Below are 26124 nucleotides of genomic sequence, written 5' to 3'. Positions count from 1 at the left end.
TGGTGGAAATATATTGGATTTAATATACAGAAAATAGACATGACATCTTTGAGGATGTCTCCACTGAAACTGGAATCAGTGACTATGAGGCAGCTGTAGGAACAAGGTTCACCATAGTACAATGGGATACTAAAATAAATAGAATGATTTACAAATTCAGTAAACTAGATAAAGAAGCATGACTGTACAAGGAACTTGGAACATTTAGCTCTGGACCGGAACATGTAGAGGATATGTGGTTGAAGTCTAGAATACCTGACCAAGCACAGTATACATATGTACCAAGCACAGTATACACATGTACCTAACGGAACAGTCCACCATGGAAGACAGAAGATTAGGGTTTAACATCATTTCGACATTGAAACCATTAGAGATGAAGCATAAGCTTGGAATGTTTTTCAAAGTATGGGGAAGGAAATTGTCCATGCCCTTTCAAAAAAACCATACCCGAATCTGCCTGGAGTGATTTAGTAAAATCATGGAAAACATAAATCTGCATGGCCAGATGTGGATTTGAACTTTCATCCTCATGAATGCAAGTCCAGAGGGCTTAATCACTGGCCACCTCTCACGGTAGTTCTTCATGGGAGAGGCCCTCTATGGAAATAAGGTTCTAAAGAAAACTGTGACTGTTGGACAGTAGGTGTAAAACAAAGCACACGGCTGTAGAGAGAGAAACACATTTGACTGTCAAAAATGCAATGAAAACCCACAAAAATTCTGCTCATATGCAATGACTATCAATCGCAGCAAAGTCAGTGTCCAGATCATCTTGGAGGACACAGGAGCTGAAACTGAGGATAGCAAAATGAAGGCAGAGGTGCTGAATTCCATTTCCAAATGTTCCTTTACAAAGGTAAATCCAGAAGTCCTGCACAAAGTAATTCTTGCACCAGTGAGAAGATAAGATATTAAAGTCAGTGTCACTGTGACACAGTGACTTTGCCCCTCTTTTAACCATAATATACTGTATATTCCTCAAACAAAAAATTGTGCTCAGTAGTTGGAAAACCACATAGGTCACAACATTCTACAAGAACTGTAGCAGCAGTGATCACAAAAGTGCTTTCTACTATCACTGACATTAATTTGTTACAGAATCATAAAACATATTCTGAGCTCACACAAAATGAGGTATCTTGAGCAAAATGACTTTCTCCATGCCATCCAACATGAATCCCAAAAACATATGTAATGTATGTTTAGCCCAGTTCACACTTTTCTTGGATGACATCCTGAATGCCATGAATCAAGGCAGTGAAGTAGATGCAGTATTTCTTGATTTCCAAAAATTTTCTTACTCGGTACCAAACCAACACTTACTAATGAAAGTATGATCATATAGAGTATTAAATGAAATTTGTGACTGGGTTGTGGATTTATTGGTTAAGAGGACACAGCAGGTTATTTCAAATGGAGAGTTATTGGCAGAAGTAACTTCAGATGTGCCCCTGGGGAGTCTGCTGGGACCCATACAATTCAGGCTGTTTATCAAGGATCTCGGGCAGATAATAATAAAAGTCACTTCAGACATTTTGCAGATAATGCAGTGATCTACATAGTGCTGTCTGCAAAAAGCTGCACAAATATTCAGCCACATCTTGATGAGATTTCAAAATGTTGCAATGACTGGCAAACTGCTTTAATTGCTCATAAATATAAAATTGTGCACTTCACACACACATACAAATAGTACCCTACAAATACATTACCAATGAGTCACAACTGGAATCAGTCAATTTATACAAATACTTCGGTGTAACAGTCTGTAGAGAAATGACATGGAATGATCACATAGGCTCAGTCATAAGTAAAGCAGATGACACATTATTATTCACTGGTAGGGTATTGGGAAAATTCTATCAGTCACAAAGGAAACTGCTTACAAAATGTTAATGTGATATAGCCTAGAATACTACTCAAGTGTGTGCGATGTTCAAAATAGGGCTATCAGAGAACATTCAACATACAGAAAGAATGATAGCACGTATAGTAACAGCTTTAATATTGAGGAAAAAACATTACCTACATCACAAACCAAATGAAAAGTAAGGGCAATCTGTGGCATAAAACTCCTGAAGTCCTAATTTCAGCTATAATGTCAAAAAACCCAAATACTATTCATTACAGCTTCATGCAGTTGATATGACCAACATACCTAAAAAAATGAAGCACTTTCAAAAAGGAACTGACACAAAAATGCCACTCCGAGTAAAGCTCTATGATAGTGTCATTGCACACTTTTGAAATCATCACACTGATAAAATTCAAACATATGACTATCATACACAAATTACAAAACTTTAACACTTTAATTGTCAATCTTTTCAACTGACAGGATCCGAAAATTTTGGTGCACTGCTGATCTGATAATTTGATGGTATAAGACTTCTCCCACCTTTAAATACGTAATCATGTACATTGACAGGCTTGATCTGTCATCATTGTATTGCGAGGAACATCTAGTTTCTAAAACAGCTGATAGATGGTAGAAATCTAGTTCCTAAAGCAACTGATAGATTGCACTTCTTGTATGAAATCAAGCTTTTGGAGAGCGGCAGTTGCTTGTTCAGTACATAAAGACACAAAACACATAGCTTCTCTTCTTTTTTTTAAGGACGAAGAAATTTTGTGCGAAATGGATCCAGATTTTGTTGAATATGTTAGTGGTAATGACATATACTAACAATTCAAGTGATGATCGCGGCACTGTGCAAAATAAATAAATAAATGTCATTGACTAGGGCCTCCCGTCAGGTAGACTGTTCGCTGGGTGCAAGTCTTTCGATTTGACGTCATTTTGGTGACTTGTGCATTGATGGGGATGAAATGATGATGATTAGGACAACACAACAACCAGACCCTGAGCAGAGAAAATCTCTGACCCAGCCAGGAATCAAACCCAGGCCCTTAGGATTGACATTCTGTTGCGCTGACCACTCAGCTACCAGGGGCAGATGACACTGTTCAAAAAGAACAGTATTAAACAACAAGTGAGTATTTTTTGTTTTAATTTCATGCAATGTTTTTTGAAGCAATTGTTTGCTTTCTTTTCTGATCTTCCTTAATTTTCTGGACCATGAAAAATTATTTTAATTTTTTATAGGTTCAGAACAGCGAAATGATGGAACAAATTGTATTTCATTGTTTCCTTACATGTATGGTAAAAGCATGCAATCTCTATAGTAAAATAAAGACCTAAAAGATGCCTCTGCTTAAATTCATCAAGGAACTGTGAGCAAAAGAGCTAAAATGTGAAGATTCTGCCAGACGGAGTTCCACAGGGCACAACTCAGCAGGCCATCTACAGGAAAAAATTACACCTCCAGGTAAAAACCAGAATACAGAGGATGTGAAAAGTACGTTCAGGAGAAAAATAAATAAATAAATGCAAGAAAAGATGCGACATACAAGTGCAAAATTTCCATGTGCAAAGAACCTACAGGAAAAAATTACACCTCCAGGTAAAAACCAGAATACAGAGGATGTGAAAAGTACGTTCAGGAGAAAAATAAATAAATAAATGCAAGAAAAGATGCGACATACAAGTGCAAAATTTCCATGTGCAAAGAACCTTATATTAAAACATGCTGCACATGGAAAAATTATTCTACGTGGAGAAAGGTGTGACAGTTTATAATTACAGTTTTAAGATTCACATTTTTAATTATTGAGTGTATTGTTAGGTCTAGGATTGTAATTGTATTGATTTAAAGTACACTTTTAAATTTTTTGCAAAACCTAAAACTGATTAAAAATATACGCAGAAAAAATTCAAAGAAGCTGGAAATACGTAATTAGGAGTAGTAGTAGTATCACAATTTCAAAAAAGTTTGGTATCACTAGTCTTCTTAATAAAAGAAATTGAAAACCATAAAAATGGCAAGGTTTATGTGGCTAACAGTTGCAGTGTTAAATTAATGTCCTTGTCACAGTAGACATCACTGGAGACAAAGATACGAGCTGGATGGACAGAAATGCGACAATGCCCTTTTTGATAGATGCAACCTTACCTGGGGGTAGTTTCAAGAACCTGTGGGAGTCAGAAGGGCATCTTTATGTAAAAATTTGAATCCAACACCTGGAAATTAATACTGTATTTTAAAGACTGTATACCTCTGCTTGATTAAATCTGTGGATCCCATAATCAAACTGACAGAAATAGCCAAATGAAGCTCCATTGAAAATACAAACTGACAAAAAAGTCATTCAAACTTCCGGGAGGCACTGTTCTTATGGACTGAGCTACCCAAGTATGACTCACGAATCACTGTCACAGCTTTCCTTTCACCAGTAACTACCTCCTCTTTTTCAGACTTCACGGAAATAGAACTCTTTCTTTCTTTTTTCTTTTTTTTTTAAACATTTACTGTTCTAAAATTCTAATGTGCATGTCACATTCACTTTCAGTCCCTTCTGTTCATGTAGTACAGTTTATACATCCTTTAACTTCTATTGTTGTATGGCTCACATGAAATTAGGCATACCCGCACAGGAACAACATAGGCACTGTGCTACAGATGAACCAGAACAGTCTACTAAGAAATTCATTACGCTTTCCTAATACCATGAAAGTTGTGTATCTGATTTTTTTATTTTATAGTTCAGACTCAGGTCATGCAACAGCTATCATTTCACGTATGTGCAGTTGTTAATTGACATGAGTTTGATTTATGAGTTGCTTTTTCAGCATTTTGATAGCCACTACATTTGTGTTTTATTTTTTTATTTTTTAGCAGTTTGAATGATGATGACTTGGTAATAAGACAAAACTGGAAATTATATTACTAATGTGAGTTGAGGCTGAAATATGTCTTCAAAAATTTTACCCAACAAAGTACACACAGTCTGTATTAGTGTATTTGAATTATTCTCTCCATCAGTATAAGCATAATGGCAAATCTTCTGTCATATTATTTATCCAGTATATTCAAATTTTCTCTCTGGGCAATAGGACCACAAGCATTTTGGCAGCCACAATGTAAATACATTAATGTTGCATTGCTGCCAATGAAACTGTAAGGTTCTCTCACAGGTGTCCAAAGTTTAACGCTCTTGTAATCCCCCCCCCCTTTTTTCTTTTTTTTTTATCAAACAATCTTTCTCCAAACCAATCTAACTACTTTAAAGCTGACTGTATATTACACAGGAAATTAATTTAAAAAATCCTGGTCGTTATTTATGCTTACTCAGCTGATAATTATCTGCAAAATAAATATTTCAAGCAACCACAAAGTTATCACAAAAATATACTCCAAACTTTAGATGTTGTAAGAAACCAAATTATGGAAGACCAGATTAATGTGAAAGTAAATTTCAGTAAATACCAACAACTTTTTTCTTGCTAAATTATAAATTAATGCATCTTTTACAGTAGAAACAGAAATGTAGAATTTACTGACACTGAAGATTTGCTTTCAGCAGAGGTTCCTCTTCAACTCTTTGAACAAGGTACTCCTGTGACAAGAGTGGAAGACGCACATGTTCCATTAATTCTGCCAAATGTGCACGCCTTGACTCAAGATCATGGTGTACCCATGCCACTACACATTCAAACACCTGCAAAAGAAGTATTATGTTGAACTCTTTATAAAATATCACATGGAAAAATGGAGAATATAAGACTATGTGTAATTAACAGACATCAATAACACAAATACAAATACTGGATTTTTATCCACGAAATTCACTTTATGATGCAACAGATAAAGAAGCAACGGTGTTAAACCTACATGAAGCCTCAACTTTTTAAATGAGGTGGCCAAGTTAGTGTGACAACAAAACCTCGACGGCGAGTAATTTGGGGAACTAGTACGAGACAGGCCAAACTGGGAAAGAAAAGGCACACAAGGAGAAAGTGCCGGATTGTGGAAAAGAGATGGTGGTTATCCTATGAGGTAAAATATATGCACAGTTAAAGGAGCAAGAGCAAAGCAAAGAATATTAGATGATGATAATAATGAACATACTTTTAGGGTGTAAAAGTTGGGTCATCCATGTCAAGGATATCAGAGTTGACTACCTGGTTCACAAGGCCATTGAAGATGTAACAGAAAACAGATTTGGATGAGGTTGGGCTCCCAAATTGGCAGTGGATTTTTATTAAAAAATGTTTTAATTTACTCCTGAACCACAGAAAACTTAAATGTGGGAGGCTGGAATGGGGTTTGAACTATCAGTGCCTTGAAGACTGTGCCAACTCTCTCAGTAAATCATCAAGAGAAGAAATTACATACTAAACTAGTGAAAACGAACTAAATTGTATAACATATTCAATAAACCACACAATGCAGAAAGAAAAAGAAGTGAACAAATTGAGGCATTGGAAACAAGAGGCAGAATACAAGATGGTTGTTGTGTTGTTGCGGTCTTCAGTCCTGAGACTGGTTTGATGCAGCTCTCCATGCTACTCTATCCTGAGCTAGCTTCTTCATCTCCCAGTACCTACTGCAACCTACATCCTTCTGAATCTGCTTAGTGTATTCATCTCTTGGTCTCCCTCTACGATTTTTACCCTCCACGCAGCCCTCCAACACCAAATTGGTGATCCCTTGAAGCCTCAGAACATGTCCTACCAACCGATCCCTTCTTCTGGTCAAGTTGTGCCACAAACTTCTCTTCTCCCCAATCCTATTCAATACTTCCTCATTAGTTATGTGATCTACCCATCTAATCTTCAGCATTCTACTGTAGCACCACATTTCGAAAGCTTTTATTCTCTTCTTGTCCAAACTATTTATCGTCCATGTTTCACTTCCATACATGGCTACACTCCATACAAATACTTTCAGAAATGACTTCCTGACACTTAAATCTATACTCGATGTTAACAAATCTCTCTTCTTCAGAAACGCCTTCCTTGCCATCGCCAGTCTACATTTTATATCCTCTCTACTTCAACCATCATCATTTATTTTGCTCCCCAAATAGCAAAACTCCTTTACTACTTTAAGTGTCTCATTTCCTAATCTACTTCCCTCAGCATCACCAGACTTAATTCGACTACATTCCTTTATCCTCGTTTTGCTTTTGTTGATGTTCATCTTATATCCTCCTTTCAAGACACTGTCCATTCCATTCAACTGCTCTTCCAAGTCCTTTGCTGTCTCTGACAGAATTACAATGTCATCGGCAAATCTCAAAGTTTTTATTTCTTCTCCGTGGATTTTAATACCTACCCCGAATTTTTCTTTTGTTTCCTTCACTGCTTGCTCAATATACAGATTAAATAACATCAGGGAGAGGCTACAACCCAGTCTTACTCCCTTCCCGACCACTGCTTCCCTTTCATACCCCTCGACTCTTATAACTGCCATCTGGTTTCTTTATAAATTGTAAATAGCCTTTCCGTCCCTGTATTTTACCCCTGCCACCTTTAGAATTTGAAAGAGAGTATTCCAGTCAAAATTATCAAAAGCTTTCTCTAAGTCCACAAATGCTAGAAACATAGGTTTGCCTTTCCTTAATCTTTCTTCTAAGATAAGTCGTAGGGTCAGTATTGCCTCACGTTTTCCAGTGTTTCTACGGAATCCAAACTGATCTTCCCCGAGGTCGGCTTCTACTACTTTTTCCATTCGTCTGTAAAGAATTCGTGTTAGTATTTTGCAACTGTGGCTAATTAAACTGATTGTTCGGTAATTTTCACATCTGTCAACACCTGCTTTCTTGAATTGGAATTATTATATTCTTCTTGAAGTGTGAGGGTATTTTGCCTGTTTCATACATCTTGCTCACCAGATGGTAGAGTTTTGTCAGGACTGGCTCTCCCAAGGCCGTCAGTAGTTCCAATGGAATGTTGTCTACTCCGGGGGGCCTTGTTTCGACTCAGGTCTTTCAGTGCTCTGTCAAACTCTTCACGCAATATCATATCTCCCACTTCATCTTCATCTACATCCTCTTCCATTTCCCTAATATTGTCCTCAAGTAAATCACCATTGTATAGACCCTCTATATACTCCTTCCACCTTTCTGCTTTCCCTTCTTTGCTTAGAACTGGGTTGCCATTTGAGCTCTTGATGTTCATACAAGTGGTTCTCTTATCTCCAAAGGTCTCTTTAATTTTCCTGTAGGCAGTACCTATCTTACCCCTAGTAAGAAAAGCGTCTACATCCTTACATTTGTCATCTAGCCATCCCTGCTTAGCCATTTTGCACTTCCTGTCGATCTCATTTTTGAGACGTTTGTATTCCTTTTTGCCTGCTTCATTTACCGCATTTTTATATTTTCTCCTTTCATCAATTAAATTCAATATTTCTTCTGTTTCCCAAGGATTTCTACTAGCCCTTGTCTTTTTACCTGCTTGATCCTGTGCTGCCTTCACTACTTCATCCCTCAAAGCTACCCATTCTTCTTCTACTGTATTTCTTTCCCCCATTCCTGTCAATTGTTCCCTTATGCTCTCCCTGAAACTCTGTACAACCTCTGGTTCTTTCAGTTTATCCAGGTCCCATCTCCTTAAATTCCCACCGTTTTGCAGTTTCTTCAGTTTTAATCTACAGTCCATAACCAATAGATTGTGGTCAAAGTCCACATCTGCCCCTAGAAATGTCTTACAGTTTAAAACCTGGTTCCTAAATCTTTGCCTTACCATTATATAATCTATCTGATACCTTCTAGTATTTCCAGGGTTCTTCCATGTATACAACCTTCTTTCATGATTCTTAAACCAAGTGTTAGCTATGATTAAGTTATGCTCTGTGCAAAATTCTACCAGGCAGCATCCTCTTTCATTTCTTAGCCCCAATCCATATTCACCTACTATGTTTCCTTCTCTCCCTTTTCCTACACTTGAATTCCGTCACCCATGACTATTAAATTTTCGTCTCCCTTCACTATCTGAATAATTTCTTTTATTTCATCATACATTTCTTCAATTTCTTTGTCATCTGCAGAGCTAGTTGGCATATCAACTTGTACTACTGTAGTAGGTGTGGGCTTCGTATCTATCTTGGCCACAATAATGCGTTCACTATGCTGTTTGTAGTAGCTTACCCACATTCCTATTTTCCTATTTATTATTATACCGACTCCTGCATTACCCCTATTTGATTTTGGATGGAAGGAAGTGATAAAAGAAGCGTATGAAATAACCAAAATTGTGGTGAAACGTAGGGAAAGGGGCTGGGAAGGGCGGGGAGGGGAGGGGGAGGGGAAGAAGGGGTGAAACAGAATCATAAAAACTATGTGAATAAAGAAAATGGGTGAAAAACAACATTAACACATTTATGCTGGCACTGTGAATTTTGTTTCACACAATGGAGGAGGGGTTGTATTCAAATGCCCTGAGCTACTATTTTCATATATTGGACTTTTATTTTTAAAGCAATAAGAGATCACATAAAATAATATTACAAAATTGATCACAATTATGAGATATCTTATTTGTTCAAAAAGCTCTGCATTGAAGGGTCACACAAAATTGTATTCAGAGTTGTCCGTTGCAGTTGGCTGATAGATAATACAGCACACATTATTGTATTGCAGGTAGCATTATTGGCAGAGCTGAGCTTGAGCCACCTGGGGTACACCTTGTATGAGGAGAGCTTCTAGTATGAGCCATGCTGCCCAATGGGAAGATCTAGCATGAACCACCAGGGGTACACGAGAGTGTCAAAGTTTTTAGCAAATAAAAAGGGATTGCAGAGCATAGGAGGGATAAACTGTCAGAATCCAAGAAAGAATAAGCACTAGATGAAAGTTGCAACAAAATATGAGGAGGGCAGCACTCGAGATGTTAGTTGAATTGTAGGTAGCACAGTAAGGAAAGAAGAAAATAGGAAGAAGATGTACCAATGAAGAAAAAGAAAAAGAGAAACAGTGAACGATCCAAGCTCAAGATGTGCAGCATCAAGTGAATTGCAAGAACCACACCATCATGGTAGTGTGGTAACAGTGTTGGAGTGCAAACTGTGTTCAAATCTCTCTCGTGTCCCATATCCCCCCTCCCACAAAAAAAGAATTATGGACTTTCCATCCAGTCTCTGACATGCTCTCTCGTAGTCTTGGCAATTGTAATACTATACATTGCTTATAGAATATGTCATTTGATACGAATATATTACCGTCACAAGTAAACGTGATGAATAGTGAAAGCAGGTGAGATGCAGCATAGACCTCCCACAGAATTGAAAACAACAACTAAGGAATTCAAGAATCAAAACTTATGAAACCGAGTACAAGAGTAATAACATGTGGTTCTTGTGGAGAATAAATAGAATGTATGTACGTCTGGAAGTCCGTTCCTTACACCTCACAGTGCAAACGGATGTTACATCACAACATACACAAATATGAAAACAGCAAACAGACACGTCAATGACGGAAAGTTCATAAGTCTGTGGCAGGGGGAGATGGGGGGGGGGGGGGCGGCACAAGGGAGATTTGAACACAGGTCACCCCCATCACAGTCCAAAACCATGATCACATAACCAGGATGCCATGGATACTCAAACTCGCTCAATGTTGCACATCTTCTTGAGCTTAAACCATACACTATTTCTATTTTGCTTCTTTTTTTCAAAGTTCAGTACCCCTTATTCCTGTTTTCATGCTTGATCTGTGTTCAGTTTTCAATGGGCTATTCACTGAGCCATCTTACCACTAAATCTGAGGGAGGGTGCGATGTGGAGATTCCCCTGTAAGAAATTACTTATACTATGCACAGTTGTGCAATAAGGGATCCTTACCTATTACAGTTGTCAGAGGACCCTGAAAAAGTTTGAAAAAGGGCAGTTAATTTTATTTTACTTTATTACAAAAGAGGGGAGAGAATGTCATGTATGTGATAAGAATGTTGGGATGACCATAATTAAAACATAGGCATTTTGCACTGTAGCTAAATATTTTCGTCAAATTTCAGTCACAAACTTTTTCCTCTGAATGTCAAAATATATTGTTGCCTCCTTTTCACACAGGGGGCAATGACCATTGCAACAACATAAGAGAAATCAAGAGATTCCACAGAAGGATTTCGGCATTCTTTTTTCCTTCATACTATTTGAGAGTGAAAGAGGAAAGACATTGTTTGAAAGTAGTGACTTGTACGCTCTAACATGCAAAGGTAAGTGCGATTTTCAAATTAATGACGTCGATGTAGATGGAAGGACACGTTTTGGCAGTTGCCTTTGATTTTGGTAGGGCAGCTGATACGGCTTCTATGTGACGTCAGAACAATACAGTTTTTAAAAAACATAGATGTCACAAAAAAGCAGTACGTGCAGGACAGGGAATGGGGGCAGTTTGCATGTGACTATAGGGTATCATTCACATTAGAAAGAATTGAATGGAAGATATCACTAAACAACAGAATATCAATAGGGCCAGGCAAGAGTAGACATGATTTTGAATGGGATCCGATTTCAGAGCATGAAACAAGATACTCAAGGAAGATTGCTGTCCTGTTGTCTCCCATTCCCTCTTACTTCACAACTTGATCCCTTCCAGTAACTTTTTTCAAACTGCCTTATCCCATATTTTTTTGGTCCAGGTCCTAGAGCTCTTCCAATCTCATTACAAACTGAACTTTTGCAACACAAATACAAGAGCATGCTGAAAAGCAATGTATCCAAATTTTTTATGTGAAAAAACTTAAAAGCTTTCCAAATAAAGCAAATGTTATTAACATTTTACATCTTCATTCTTCATGTCTACATATTTCTTTCTCAAAATAATCATCCTGGCAACTAACACATTTCTCCAAATGAAAGACCTGTTTGTTAAGACCATCGCTGTAGAATGGCTGACTTTGTTGATGGAGGCATAACCTCACATCTGCTTACACCACTTCATCACTATAGAAATGAAGTCCTGCAAGGTTTTCTTTAAGTTTTGGGAACAGATGAAAATCGAATGGAGCAAAGTCAGGACTGAAGGAGGATGATCAACAACGCTGAACCCAAGGTGTTGAACTGCTGCAGATGTCACAGCATTCGTGTGTGGTCTGGCATTGCCATGCTGAAGGAGTGGGTGCTCCACGTGTGGATGAACTCTCTCAATTTGAAACTAGATTACAGCACGCTGTTTCTGACACACAGACATAGTTACGTCACACACAGCAATGTTAACAATGCAATTCAGAGCCCTCCAGTGGCAGAGGGCTGCAAATATGTACACAAGAAGAATAAAGATGTAGAATGTTAATGTTTGTTTTATTTAAAAAGCTCTAAGAGTTCTCACAGGAAAAATTTGGAGGTATTACTTTTCAGCACGTCCTCCTATTAGTTCCAATAGCAAATAAGAGTGATCTAATTGTGAAGTGGATAAGTATCAGACTATAGCTCTGAAGCCCAGGAATTCAGTTCCCAGTTGATCTTACATTTTTCTCCGTTAATTTGCACTTCTTTCATCTCTAACAACTGTTAAACTAAAAATATTAAGTTGCATCATGGTTTGCAGTCTATTTTAAACTGCAGGGTGGCAGCATCTGTTCAAAGGTCATAGGAAGACATGCGCATACAGGCTCCAGCAGGAAAATGCCTAACACAACACTGTGGTGTTTCTGGTATTGGATGCCGCAGAGGTCAAATGCCCGCCAGAGGAGATGGACTTAGATAACTGTTAGTGTGCACTGTGACCACGTAGCAAGAGTGCCACAGTCTTGCCACGTGAATACAGCAACCAGTAATGGTCCATGTTGCCTGTATAGAGGCAGGCACCAAACACACAGCCAATCAGGTCAGTGCTCGCACTTGATACTTTTGGATCCACCTTTGCTGTACTAGGACTGCTTGATAACTCACTTGCTTGTACCCACTTATTCTTTTTGTTCATGTCTCATAATTGTCTCTCTACCTTGTCTCTACCTCTGACCTTGTCTTATTGTCGTGGAGACGTAGCACCTGTTCATCTAGGTTGATTGTCCTCGCCTGTTGTCTTGGCTGCAGTCTGTCTGTTGCAGTTCATTCGCCTTCCATTAGCCTGGGTTACTCTTCCGTAGGTGGCTCTCCCATCTTGTGGCTTCCTCTGTTCCTCCATTTCTTACAGAACTCCGATGTGCAAACTGATATCTGGCTATCTGCACATATAGCTGTGTTCAAACTATCAGGCTGAGGGTGACTCTCAAGTGGTGTGAGAATGTTTGCAGTGAAGACCATACCCATCTGAGTTAGTTCAAATACTACTGTTCATATTCTTGTGTAACAGTATGTGGCTGTCAAAGTTAGACCACAGTATAAATGCATCATCACATAAATTACATTGTATTTTGTTCAATAAGAATGGAAGTATATAATAAGTTTATCATCTTAACCCTTTCATATCTGTTTTTTTTTTTTTTTAGAGAGAAGGAAAATTTTTCTTTACATGGTAATGCTCTTAGGCGACTTTTTAATGGTTTTAGACACAAGGTTTATACAGTTTTTAGTTCCCATCAGTGCAGTAAACATTGTGTGTTTGGGCTAAGCTATATTATTTTAGGAAAATGAAGATTTTGTCTTCACAAGAGCTATTTTGCAGTGATTTTGCTCCACTGCATTTCATTATGTCACAGGTGCAAACGTTTAGAAGAAAAGTCTTTGATGCCATGTGAACACAACATAAAACTGGTCCAATGTAACAAATCATGTAATGACATCCACAGAGAACTGTATGTACATATTATGCTGCCATGCTGCTATGGAAAATTACGATCACAGTGCACATACTATCTGTTGTGGGTAATTTTAATGTCACGGGGCCATTCTGATTTGAGGAGGGATTAGTGTTTAACCTTAGTTAATGGCGAGCATGGGGGGGGGGGGGGGGGGCAGCAGCACGAGCAATACTTCAAATGTTTTTCTGAACATCAATAACTATGAAATGATATTCATAAAACACACTTTGAAATATAAAGTATTTTAAAATTTGTCATTTATAAAAATCAATGCAATTCAATTTCAATGCTAGGTTAAAACTGCAGTATTCCCTCAGATTTTACTAATGGGACTAGTTTGAGATTTCCCCAGTTTTTTCAGGTAAAATGTAATTCCCTAAGAATTTCAGGTTCTCCAGAAGAATTACCACCTTGTGACAAGTTGGTTGCATGGTTCCAGCAGCATGGTATTTCAATGAGCACAGGAAGTGTATTAAGGGATTGATGCAACAAATATTTCCAGAAACCTTGATTCATTACCCAGCACACTACTATGATCCCACATCCTGTAATTGCCTTCCTCAGGTGGTCTTACAGAGGTCGTGTACGAACACCTAAAGAAGTAAAAACTGCAATCCTAGGGGAATATGCACTTTATTACCCTTTAAATCTTATGAAATATTCTCTCATGACTAAATTATTCTCATCTACAACATCATATACTACAGTACTCAATGCTGAACTTCAACTTAATATAAACCTCATAATCACAAATGTACTACAACTCAAGAAACAACTGCTGACTAGGCATGCAAACAGTAGTTCATTAAGTATGAATATACAACTGAGACAAACCTTTTCTTCTGAAGGAACTGTAAGTCTGTCACTGCAAATCAGTTTTGCCACTTGTTGAGGAGAAAGAGTTAGAAATTCTTCACACTCTACTACTTCCCTGAAACAAATATAACAATTATGTTTCTTAGGCAATCTATCTCTCTTTCAAAATGAAGGCAAATTATTTTCACAATAACAGAAAACATACATAATTTATGTTTGTATTTCAGCTTTAAAAACCATGGCAGACAAATCTGGATTAAAACTGAGTGCAGATCGAGAACCCTGCTGTTCATTTGTAATGTTCTTACTGCTTCACTTATCCATGCTCGACTCACCCTCCCTCACAGCTCTATTTTCACCAGAACCTCTCTCCTACCTTAATTACACAAAAGTTCTCCTCCATGCCTTGCAACATAGGCAGGAAATCAATGCAGTGGCTCAGACCCATGAAAAGCAGGGCCAATCAAACCTGAACTATTAAACTTTACACAACCATGTGATAGATGGTGTGTCTGTACATTTAGGACCTCAAAGCATAACACAGTTTACAATGTGCATTTCATTCGCTATTAGTGACACAATACCAAAAGGCAGTGGAATTTTTACCGTAGGTATAGGAGTAAGCCCTCCTGTTGTAACATTATTCCTACTGATGTGAAAACTGCCAGTAAAATAGTTCAAATATCCATGCAGCCAATGCACAGATAATTTATTCTGCTACTAATGTAACACTTACTTCCCTACTGAAGCAATGCGTATGAGGATGCAGATTATCACATACTAGACACATTCATGGCAAAATGGTCACTAAAATTAAACTAGCATTGAAAAGAGATACAAACATGTTCTACTATCCAAAAGTAAAGTTACACATGCATGAAAAGAAAGTAACAAAATCAGGAAACACAGTTTCTTTCAACTGGCAAAATGAGAAATAAATTTATGAGGACTTGCACAGTAAAATCTCCCAGGACCCTAAACACGAAGAATTTAGCTGGCCTCAATAAGATGAGAAACAATAAGTCAGTTCTCAAATGAAACCTGCCATTATCCAATATACTCCTCACACCATCCACAATAGTGTCCTGTCAACTTTCACCTATGTGATATCCTGGTCATACGGTATGATCCATCTCAATCCATTTTCTTATCATCTGTTTCAGGCATTTATTAACAACTCTATTGTGAATTTTATCTATACGTATTTATTTGTACTTCCCATATCAAGAAATGTTAGAAAATATAACAATGTTACTTTTATAGCACATAAAATGGAATGAATAGCTTTTGTATAATAAAACAAGATGAATCGAAGGGGAAATTAAAGTCATTCCGCACCTTGTAAGAACAAAATTCTTTGTTTTGTTTAATCCCCAAACATATTATATCAATCCTGTTGTGCCATCTGTTTGGTCCACTTTTTTTCCAGAGGGTATCAAAATGCTTGCGCAATTAAAAAGGAGGGTGCCTATGTTGAAAAATGGTATCAATAAAAATTGTAGACTCTTGCTGTAATAAATTATAGAAATTGAGTGTAGATACTTACTGACCCCCACTCATCATACATACAAATTATATCTAAGTTAGAAACATATTGACATATTCATTATTATTTTTTGCAAGCACAAGAACAGTGCTTAAAATTTCATTATCACAATTTGTCTTTCTTGTAATAATGTCCCTGAGAAGTTGCCCTTCTTCATTTATTTCTTTTAGGATGTTTTTGATTTTTTCCTCCATTCCTGTGAACCCGTCATAGTTACTTTTCTAATGTTTCTGGCTGCCGATATTTTTATAAACCTCACTGTCCAGTTCTCACTTCCATACACCAGCACACTCCAGACAAAAAGCTTAGCGAACATGTTCCTTGTCTTAATGTTCATCTATTTGCTTGATATGAGACTCGGTAACCTGAAATGCATATTTGCAGTGGGCTAATTTCTGGAGCGCTTTTGTAATCTTTAGAAGTGATGCACCTTAAATAGCAAATATATTTACCTGTGCAATTTTGGATGTGCGAGTGCTTTGTTTGCAGTGATTTGCCAACTACTCTTGCCTACTGCTAACAGCTATTTTGTTTTTATTAGTGTTTACCTTTAAGTTAAATAGAAATTACCTGACATAGTCAGAATGGAGACAGTGATCTGTAACCTTGAAAGGTTGTAGATTTAAAAAAAAACTTTCTTTGGCCAAGATTGCAATGCAGAAAATGGTTATCACCATTATTTGACCCAGATTGCAATGTAGAAAACAGTGATCATTGTTTTCTACATTTTGATCTCAATCAAATAAAGGTTTCAATAAAATCTACATTTAATTTATATGTTTTTAATGTAACCAGCAATATTTTTGTCATTCTGTTCACATTCTTTCACAACTCTGCCACTAAAGCAATACCACTGTCAATCTGTCCAGCTGACTACCACTTTTTCGACAGAATAAAACATTAGTTTTCAATTTCCTTTGCCAATTTTCTTTTGACAATCTATAAAAATTACAAAGGTATTCCACTTCCCTCTCCAATATCACCCATGTCACAAAAAGTACTTTATTAGTTCTTTTGTCGATTGAGAGGTGAGCCGATAATTTGTGAAATTAATCTGCTGACTGTGAATCCCTCAATATCAGCTGTATTACATACTATCCAATAGTGACATATGAAAATTTTTGCTGGATCGAGACTCAAATCTGCATCTCCTACTTATTGTCAGCAGTCGCGACCTTCCATTCTTTGAAATATGCATGTAAGCATTACAAGCCTTGATGGGCACATGACGGTAACAACACTGATCTCCATTCCTCCCTGTTGTGGGAATCCAAGTAATATTGTGAGCATTATGTGATAAATTTAGTGGATTACAGTATAAGTATGTAGACTGTGACGTGTGAAAGTTTGCGTCAGTCCAGATAGCACGCATGGATAACCAAAGGGTTCAAGCAAATGCACATGATAAAGCTAGAAATCTGGGTTTCAGTCCGGTCTGGCATAGATTTTATGTCATTACCGGGTAGTAGAACTATCCTAACACAGCCAATGACAAGGAGTTCACAGTCACTGAATTAATTTTGAAAATATTTCTTACAGCTGTGGGTTGTCAACAGTGTGTGTACTTTCAGACATGCATGTAAGAACTGATATTTCTTTCATATGTACAGAAGTGTCTAAAAATTTTTGGCTTTTTCTTTGCAGTCTACATTTATATTAACAAGGAGTTTTCACCTTCCATGAAATTTTTTAGTCTTATTATTTTTAGGAATTTTACTGCTGTGTGATAACTTACACTGCTTATTCAATTTCATTTTCAGTGATAGTGGAGTCCCACTTCATCAATATTTACCTCTGAGATTTTCTACAACACGTATCATTTTTATTTGTGATTTCTTTATCATTAAACCAATTTTCTACCTGTTCTTTCAAGTGACTCTCATGTTTCTTCATTATCTGTCATTATACAGGGTGTTCCACCTAACGTTGTCACCTCATATATTTCCAAAATGAATCAAACTGTGAAAAATTCAATTGACCAGGGATGCACCTATGTCAGGGGCTCACACAATGAGCAGAAATGCACAATTCATAAATGTACACAAACATAACATAGAAAATCACAAATTTACATTTTTTAAATGGCACACACATTTTTTTCTACAGAAATAAAACCTTCAGGTACAATTAGTGATGGCAGAATTAGTTTCACTGCTCTGTATCTTATATCTTCTGGAACACTTAGACTTAAAATGATTGAAACAGTTCCACAGTTTCCGATGTAGTGACATTATGCGAGTAGCGACGCTTGAATCAACAAACTTGCAAGGGCATTTTATGGAAACAAAATAAATGCATCAGCAGCTGTCATTGTACTAGAGGAGGTGGTATTACAAACCTAATTTGGAGCAGTTGTTAACACAATTTATGCCTACTGAGAATGTGTGTTTATGCCTAATGGTGTAAGATGTGCTACTAGTTATTATTATTTTAGGCAGTGTCGGTACCAACCTCTGTGGTATACATGTTAGAGCCTCTGTAAGTAAAAACCTCAAAAGTCATACCTCAGATGCACAGCCGAAGGCCATCCTAGAAAATTGGCTTGTGGTTAAGGAGGCATCCAATTTTATAGGTTAAATGTTTAGGCTTACAGTTATTGCAAAAAAGAAAATTGAAATGTCTGTGTGTAAGTGTTTTAATGAGAACTGCATTCACTGGAGATTTGAAAAGATTCATAGGCTGTATGAAGTACTGTATTTCACAAGATGGCGTCATACTACGTATCCAGAGAGAAGAAACAAGAAAAATGTGGTTCAGAAGGTGATGCTACGAGAACGAGGACAAGCAAATGACTTTCACTGTCCTCAAATGCAAGCCGGGACATGTGCCTGCACGAATTTCCAGGGTGTCTTTCAACAGTTCATTAGTCATCCTCTATTGCACTAGACGAACCTGTGGCCTTGGTAGGCCCCCACCACTCCTCCTCTTCGCTGTAGTCTAGTATTACAACTCCAGAAATTCCAGGATACCCACTAAGTGATGCCATAGCTCCACGTTCACCAAAGTTAGCTGCCTCGGCAGTAGATCAGGACGTGCCGGACAGGCTTGGATATGTTCCAACTGCGTCTCCGGACACAAGTAGGTATAAAAAGGGCAGTACTTTGCTTCTAGTCACAGTAATCCTTGTTCTGTGCATTATGGCAGAAACTGTGGCAGCATTGCCTCCTTTAAAATCTACATATTTCAAAAGGTATGAGGTTTAGAACAATGAAAACAAGTGTGTTGTCACTAATTAATCCTCTGGTTTTCACTTGTGTAGAAAAAAACATATGTAACTTTGTTTTGAAAGTGATGTTTGTTTACATTTACAGATTGTACATTCCTGCCTATTGTAAAAAGCCCCTGACGGGTAGATCCCACGCCAATTGCATTTTTCACATTTTGTTTCACTGTGGAAATGTATGATATGGCAGAGTAACGTGGGACACCCTTTATTGCCATTTTTGTTCTTTTCAGTTCTTAGCCCTGCTCTTGTTTGATTGTACTTTAACATATGCTGCACCAATTCAATTTTCTCCACTATATAACTGAACTACTTTTCCTTTGCTACTGTACAGTTGCTAGTACTACAAATTTTTCTCTCTTATATTTTTCTACATTATTACCATTTCTAAGTTTCTTTCTGGTTATAGTAAGGTCTACTTTCTCTTATCTGCAGTTTTCTAGGCTACAGTTATCTCATCTCTATGATCTGATCTGCAAACTTCATTATTCCATACTTTGGATGGTTTCGGTCTAAGGCATTATCATTATTCCAGTCTCAAGGGTTTTCCTTCTGCCTACAAGTTTTCTTTGATTTCGCCAAATCCTATGTCCTCTCTTGAATCTAAACTGGTTTCCTGCTTTTCTTGCACTTGATTCCACCTTATCTGCAGCTAGAAAATGATTACTCTTCACAGATTGGCCTGGCTGACTGTGGCATGACTGGAATTGCTTTCTGTAATGTTGCTTGGATAATATTTTGTCAATCTGGAATCTATATGGTAAGGTCCAAAGAAACTGTCTACTTTTTGGAACTTTGAAGATTGTGTTGGTAATTAACATCTGATTTTGATCACACTAGAACTGATATCTTGCACCTGAGAAATCCCGTTCTGCCACACCAAACTTCTCCAGGTTTATTTTCTTTCGTTGCAACACTGAAGTCAACCACAGTCACTACATTGCCATTATATATAGTTACCTCCAGAAGACTGTTAATATGTAAACATTCTAGGTTCCCTCTTCTTCACCAAGGCTTGAAGCTGGAAATTATGTTTGAATAATAAACACATCAGCTGATTTACGACTGGCATTCAATGATTATAATCTGTCACAGACATCATCATGTGTGCATTACTTTACAGACTAATTCAGCATGTACAATATTAGTACTGCAACTCCATTCCTTCTTGCTGCTTCACCTCTGCTAGAACAGAAATTATAATTGACTCCCACTTGAAGCACACTAATTTAACTTTTCTTTGTTTCCTTCTTTAGTTCTTCAGCTTACTCACTCTTGAAGAGGTCTGGCTATTCTAGGAATGGTATTATTCTAGGCTTGCTTGCAACCAGGAAGATCTTGCTTGATACATCTTGTGTCATTTCCCCAGTTAAATTCTGGGTTCAGAAATTCCTGATCAGTACCATAACTCCCTTTAGAGTTTCCTCCATCATAGCTATCTTTTGGGTAGGTTTATACAATGGTATCCCACTGCCTCCTACGCTTACTGTCAGCCGCTCATATCTGGGGAACAGAATCCACTTGCAGATGCTGCTCAAGGGGCAGGGTGTGTGTGTGTGTGTGGGCGCGCGCGAGCGCGCGTGGGGGATCACATGTTGCATTCCCCTTTACTCTAAGAGGTGTGGAGGGCTGTCATTTTGCAGCCCCCTATACACAACTCAGATGGCTTTCCCTGGATGACTTCCAACTCACTTCTAACTCACCATGTAAAATAACTTTAAGTATTTTTTTTTTTTAACTTACGGAAAGTGTTGCTCAATATATGTTTCAGCATGGCTTAGTAACTCCAGACAGCCATGGAGGTCAGCAAAAGCTCTGATTCCCAAGCAGTTGGTTGGATGAAGTTGTGCTTGCAAGAAGTCACAGCAAGCATCTCGCACATACGTCAGCTGAAGTAAATTTGCTGCTGGCAGTAAAACCTGTAATCATTTGCTAATAGTAACAACCGATCTTCAAAATTCAAATAATATACCACACTTACAAATATTAAAATAATACATAAAAGGAAGATACAAGGAGATACACTTCTTCGCTTAATGCTTTAACGTCAGTCTAATAGCAAAACAGAATCTGCACTACACAAATAAAGACCACATTAAAAGTTCAACAAGATGTTTGACTAGCTGTGACTAAGTGGAGCACACGTTAGTATCAGTTCCTTTATTAGTTGTGAAGAGATACAGGTGCTGAATGTAGCTAAATTTCAGTGACAATACGGAAAAACTGAATGTCTATGCAGACAAGAAAAACAAATTCCTGGCTTTTTCCTGGTTAAAAATACGCTTTTTCGAATGTGAAAATACACTATACCACAGGTGAAAGTACATTTTTCCATGTTAAATGACAATATACTTCTCATCAGAGCTGTAAAACTTATCAATTCTTTTAACAGTAAAGGTTTCATTCACCAGCGTAGAAGTTCTTGGCACTTTAGGAAGCAGGACCCTGGAAAGATCTTCAATGAGCAGCAACATGTACACTGTATATTTTCATATTCCGAAAGTATAAAAATGAATTCCCCAAATACATCATGGTAGCTTCCGAAGTACTGAAATCGAGATTGCGTTGTGCCTTTGTCAGCCAATCATAGCTCACACCACATGATCTTGACAGCCAATGACAGCAGATATTTAGAGCATAGGACACATGATATAATCAGCCAATAGCAACAGCACTGTTAAGTAGCATGAACACACAAATACAAAAAGTTAAAGTTTTAAATTAATATACAAACAGTACAGCTGTAAGAAAAGCTGAGCTATCACATAGAATAATGGTCTTTAAAATTTTTTTTGCTGTTTTTATTTTTTTATTGAATTGCAGCTGCTGAATATTTCTGACAAGCACGATTATAAATTTCAATGCTGTGCACCAAACTTTTGGTGGGTTACCTGGCTGAATACATGTTCTGTCGAGCACTTCAACTCGTCCACATAATAGCCAATTACATGTGAAATTACTCAAGAACTCATTTCACATTTTTATTTTATTTTATTTTAATTTTTAAAGATAATTATACTTTTTGAGATTGTTATTGTATGATTTGTAATCTATGAAAGAACTAAAATAAACATGAAAAACTAACATTGAAGCTTGGTCCTTTTTAGCATGTGTCACCTTTCGAAACACATCAAACACAAATGTCCATAAAATTTTTAACAATGGCATTAATGGCTGGTTTTCTGGACACAAAATTTTTCTGAGCGGCTGGTCCTCAATGTTTTAAGTTTTGAATGAGAGTCAAATGCTCAGTAATTTAATAAATTCACCACACTTTCTCACATGTAGCATAATACATCTTGCATAAAAGGAAATTTACGTTGGAAGTAACTCTTCTCAAACAATCATTTGCAACATTTTCTCATGATCTGTTAGAAATGTAAAAAGTTGTGATGTCACAGTCACTGCAAGCAGTCTGTTGTTACAAAGTATTGCACAGTTTTTGTCTTAGAGCCTTTGGCACACTTAGCTGTCGGCAAATGCTTGTGTGTGCACTGTGTTACGTTGTTGTAAACGGGACTTTTCTTTGCAACTTAAGTTTCATTCTGGTGTTATTATCTTATTTATGTTTTATTGCTGCAGTATTATTCTGTGGTAGCAGGCTAAAGTAGAATATCCATTGTTAGAATATCAGTTCTTTGTTAGAGTCTCAGTTCTTGTCAGTAAAAATTACAAAAGTTTAAATGAAACTAACATAACAAAAAATTCCCAAAATTCTAAAAAATTTATGGATTTTCCATCAATATCCCAGCTGTCACGAGTGTACACACCCTGAGAATGTTCCCAACTGACATTAAGAACAGTAACCACAACGAAACTATTTATTCCAATCACACAGTATGACCACCGGTATGCTACCTGAAACAGAGCACACAAACACTTCACAAGGTTTTAATCTTACCTATGGATCTGTAAACCACTCAAAGCCTCAACTATAAGGCAAGTTTTTACCTTCATTCCTTCTAATACAAGAACAACATTCAGATACTAATAAAAAAAATTTTAAAAAAAATTTGAAAGTAAATTAATGGCCTATGCAACTTAAAAAGTAGCTTACAAGTGCATTCAGATCAACAACATCAAGTGTATGATGTATTTACAAACAGTAGTGTACAACTAATCTTTTTAGTATACTTCTAAATAAAATGTCACAAAAAGTAATAATCAGACTCAATACAAAATTATTAACTGACAAAAATCATTTGTTTGAAATGTAACCAAGTTTTAATTACTAGTCTTCAGTCTAAGTTGGAACAGTGTATTTTGTATAAAACAATGGACATTTAGGATTGGAGTTACCATTATTGGAGGCATGTGGTATATTAATTTATTTTTGGTGAAAACTTACGTAATACAATACTAGTTGTTAAAGATATTCGTCCCAAAAGATTCAGACAAAGAAGACACTGTCTTTTGTGAAACTATTTATGCAAAATGTTTATATACTTTATGCTGAATGTACTATTGTCATGTATAAATACAGTGAAACACCACTTTTACATCCTTCAAAAATGTAGGAAAACGTAAAATCTGGAAAATAATGTTTTAAGCTGTAAAAGTTACATATACGATACCCCCTTACATTTTCACACTTTATGTGTGATATGTGTACATAACAGGCATCAGAAGACTTGTCAGGGACTTGTTTATTATCTAATAAAGGGTTATTATGTAGTAAAAATCACTCAATTTTATACATCATAATCGATGTTTTTACTGCACTAGATACGTACATTTTTTCCATGTTTTGCATGATGTGTTTCGAGAATCTTTTCACACTGTCAAGTGCAGATATGTACATAAGTATTTTGTGTGGTATTTGAATATGTGTTAATCTGTGTCTTTTGCACTGTAGTCGTCTTTTTGAGGTTATCAGGTATTGTGCCTTCTCAGTTATGTGGAAAACTAAATGCACGCAAACTGTCACTCACATTGTTTGTTTGTGTACCATCACAAAAAAATACATATGTAAATACTGCACTTGAGAATGAGAATAAATTCTCGAAACACGTTCTGCTCAGCATGAAAAAAATACATAACCAGCACTGTGTTTTTACTTTAAACATTTCAGCAATGCAAAGTGAATGACAGTGTCAACTAGCACTACAAGTGGTCAAACGCTGAAGCACGCTAAATATGGTTCGACAAAGATGTCATGATGATCAAACAATCACGAACCTAGTTACTCCCATCAGCCACCACGCGAACTAGAGCTTGCCAGTGGTGGGAGATACAGCACAAATTGCTCCAACTTATATATGTTTACCAGTTCAAACCTGCTGAGTAGAGTGCCCTGATGTCAAGAAACTTAACCAAGTAATATTTGTGAACACTACTGGATGTCCAATATCACGCCAACAACATTTTTTCCCCCCATGAATATTTTTTCGTAATGTGTAAATCACGGGAAAATTATAAATATGTTGATGCAAAATCAGGTGCAAATTAACATTGTGGACAAAAGAAATTTGACGGGAATGGTAAAAAAATCTCGTAAACGGCAGGAAAACATTAGTTCCGGGAATGTAAAAGGGGATACATACTGTAATTTTGTACATGGTTTTTCTCCATTGTACACTACATGAAATAGTAATTATAACAATACTGTAAGTAGCATGTATTGTTGAGATGCTATATAAGTGAACACAGTTGTGACTGTGAGCTTGGTACAGTTACGGCTCTGACAATTGATGTATTTCATGTGGATTTGAATTTATCAGTAAAAGTGGAATCGATGTTTGTGAAAAATTCTGAATTTATCCACTGCCTCAGGAAAGAATAAACTGGAAGATATATACAAATACTGCCAGTGTGTTATTTTTACAATTAACAATCCTGGACCTGTTTATCCTATATGGAAGATAACTGGTAAATCATCTGTGCAGCTCAGGGATTCAAGTGGTTTACGAGTTTCAAGGGAGAATATAAAGGTCCATTATTTCAAAAACGTACCTACAAGTATACCAACAATTTCTACTTCAAACTTAGCCTTCACTAGGACTACGGTTATATGAAAAACTCTTATCGGACTTATTTCCAAGAACAAATATAAACTCAACAAAACACTGTTCAATAGTCAGTCACAGAAATGTGAAGGTTAACTGATCCATAGAATGAAGTTTTCTATGCAAGTCAGAGCACCCTATCGACTGCTGCCTCATTTTGTGTAACCAGCCATTATTGCGTCTATGACTCAGTATGAAAATACCGAGTTATAAAAGTTCAGAAATTTCACCACAGAAAATCATAAATCTGTATTTGTGTGGCCATAGTGGTTTGTTGGGATGCAGGGATGATTATTAATCTTAGTATCTGTGGCCTGAAATATCTTTCAAACCTATGTAGTACAGTACAAAGCAAATAATTGCTATAATACCTGCACATTTTCCTCTGTGACATGGACTTCAGCACAGTATACATAATCAACCAGTAGTTGAAGGGCTGCTGGATCCACACCTTGAAGTGTTATTCGTTCTTGTCGACTCTCTTCAAAGGAATTAAACATTGCATAGAAGTATGGGCTACAAGCCGCAAGAACCATCTTGTGTGCATGAATTTCAACACTGTCAGCTACCAATGTCACATCACAAAGTAAATTCTGCCTGTAAAATGATACAAATTACTAGTCTGGCACAAAATAAAACAAGGAAATCGATGTTAGTTTCTAAACACTGTGTAGCCTGGTATCAGATACATATGTAGATTAGAAAGATATATTTATACACTTTTTGTCATTTGTTAGCTGTCTGTTGCATCTACATTGGTGAGGAACTGATGAGCACACATAATTACATAAATGGCAATGTAAACTAGGTGCACATTCTCCACTCTGTGAGTCTACAGGGATTAGTGTGCATTAGTAAGGAATCATGATACACCTTTAAAGAGATTGTAGCTTACACATATAATTCAGTGTCTATCCTGACAGAGAGTTTAGGTACCATATCA

General features: G+C 36.9%; 1 protein-coding gene across 6 annotated transcripts in view; it reads right to left on the bottom strand.

Annotated features, from left to right (window-relative positions):
- LOC126336657 (ring canal kelch homolog) overlaps positions 1 to 26124 on the bottom strand; it is a 129303-nt gene that overhangs the window by 78162 nt on the left and 25017 nt on the right. For all 6 annotated transcript variants that reach the window (XM_050000591.1, XM_050000593.1, XM_050000595.1 and 3 more), the window contains 4 exons: positions 25553 to 25778; positions 20920 to 21095; positions 14426 to 14522; positions 5406 to 5562 (listed from right to left, as the gene is read on the bottom strand). In XM_050000591.1, the coding sequence (XP_049856548.1) occupies positions 5406 to 5562; positions 14426 to 14522; positions 20920 to 21095; positions 25553 to 25778 (656 nt within the window). The remainder of the gene's footprint in view (positions 1 to 5405; positions 5563 to 14425; positions 14523 to 20919; positions 21096 to 25552; positions 25779 to 26124) is intronic.

This window comes from Schistocerca gregaria, chromosome 2 (assembly GCF_023897955.1).
Source record: "Schistocerca gregaria isolate iqSchGreg1 chromosome 2, iqSchGreg1.2, whole genome shotgun sequence".
NCBI classification, from domain to species: Eukaryota; Metazoa; Arthropoda; class Insecta; order Orthoptera; family Acrididae; genus Schistocerca; species Schistocerca gregaria.
This window is presented reverse-complemented; position numbering and strand designations above follow the sequence as displayed.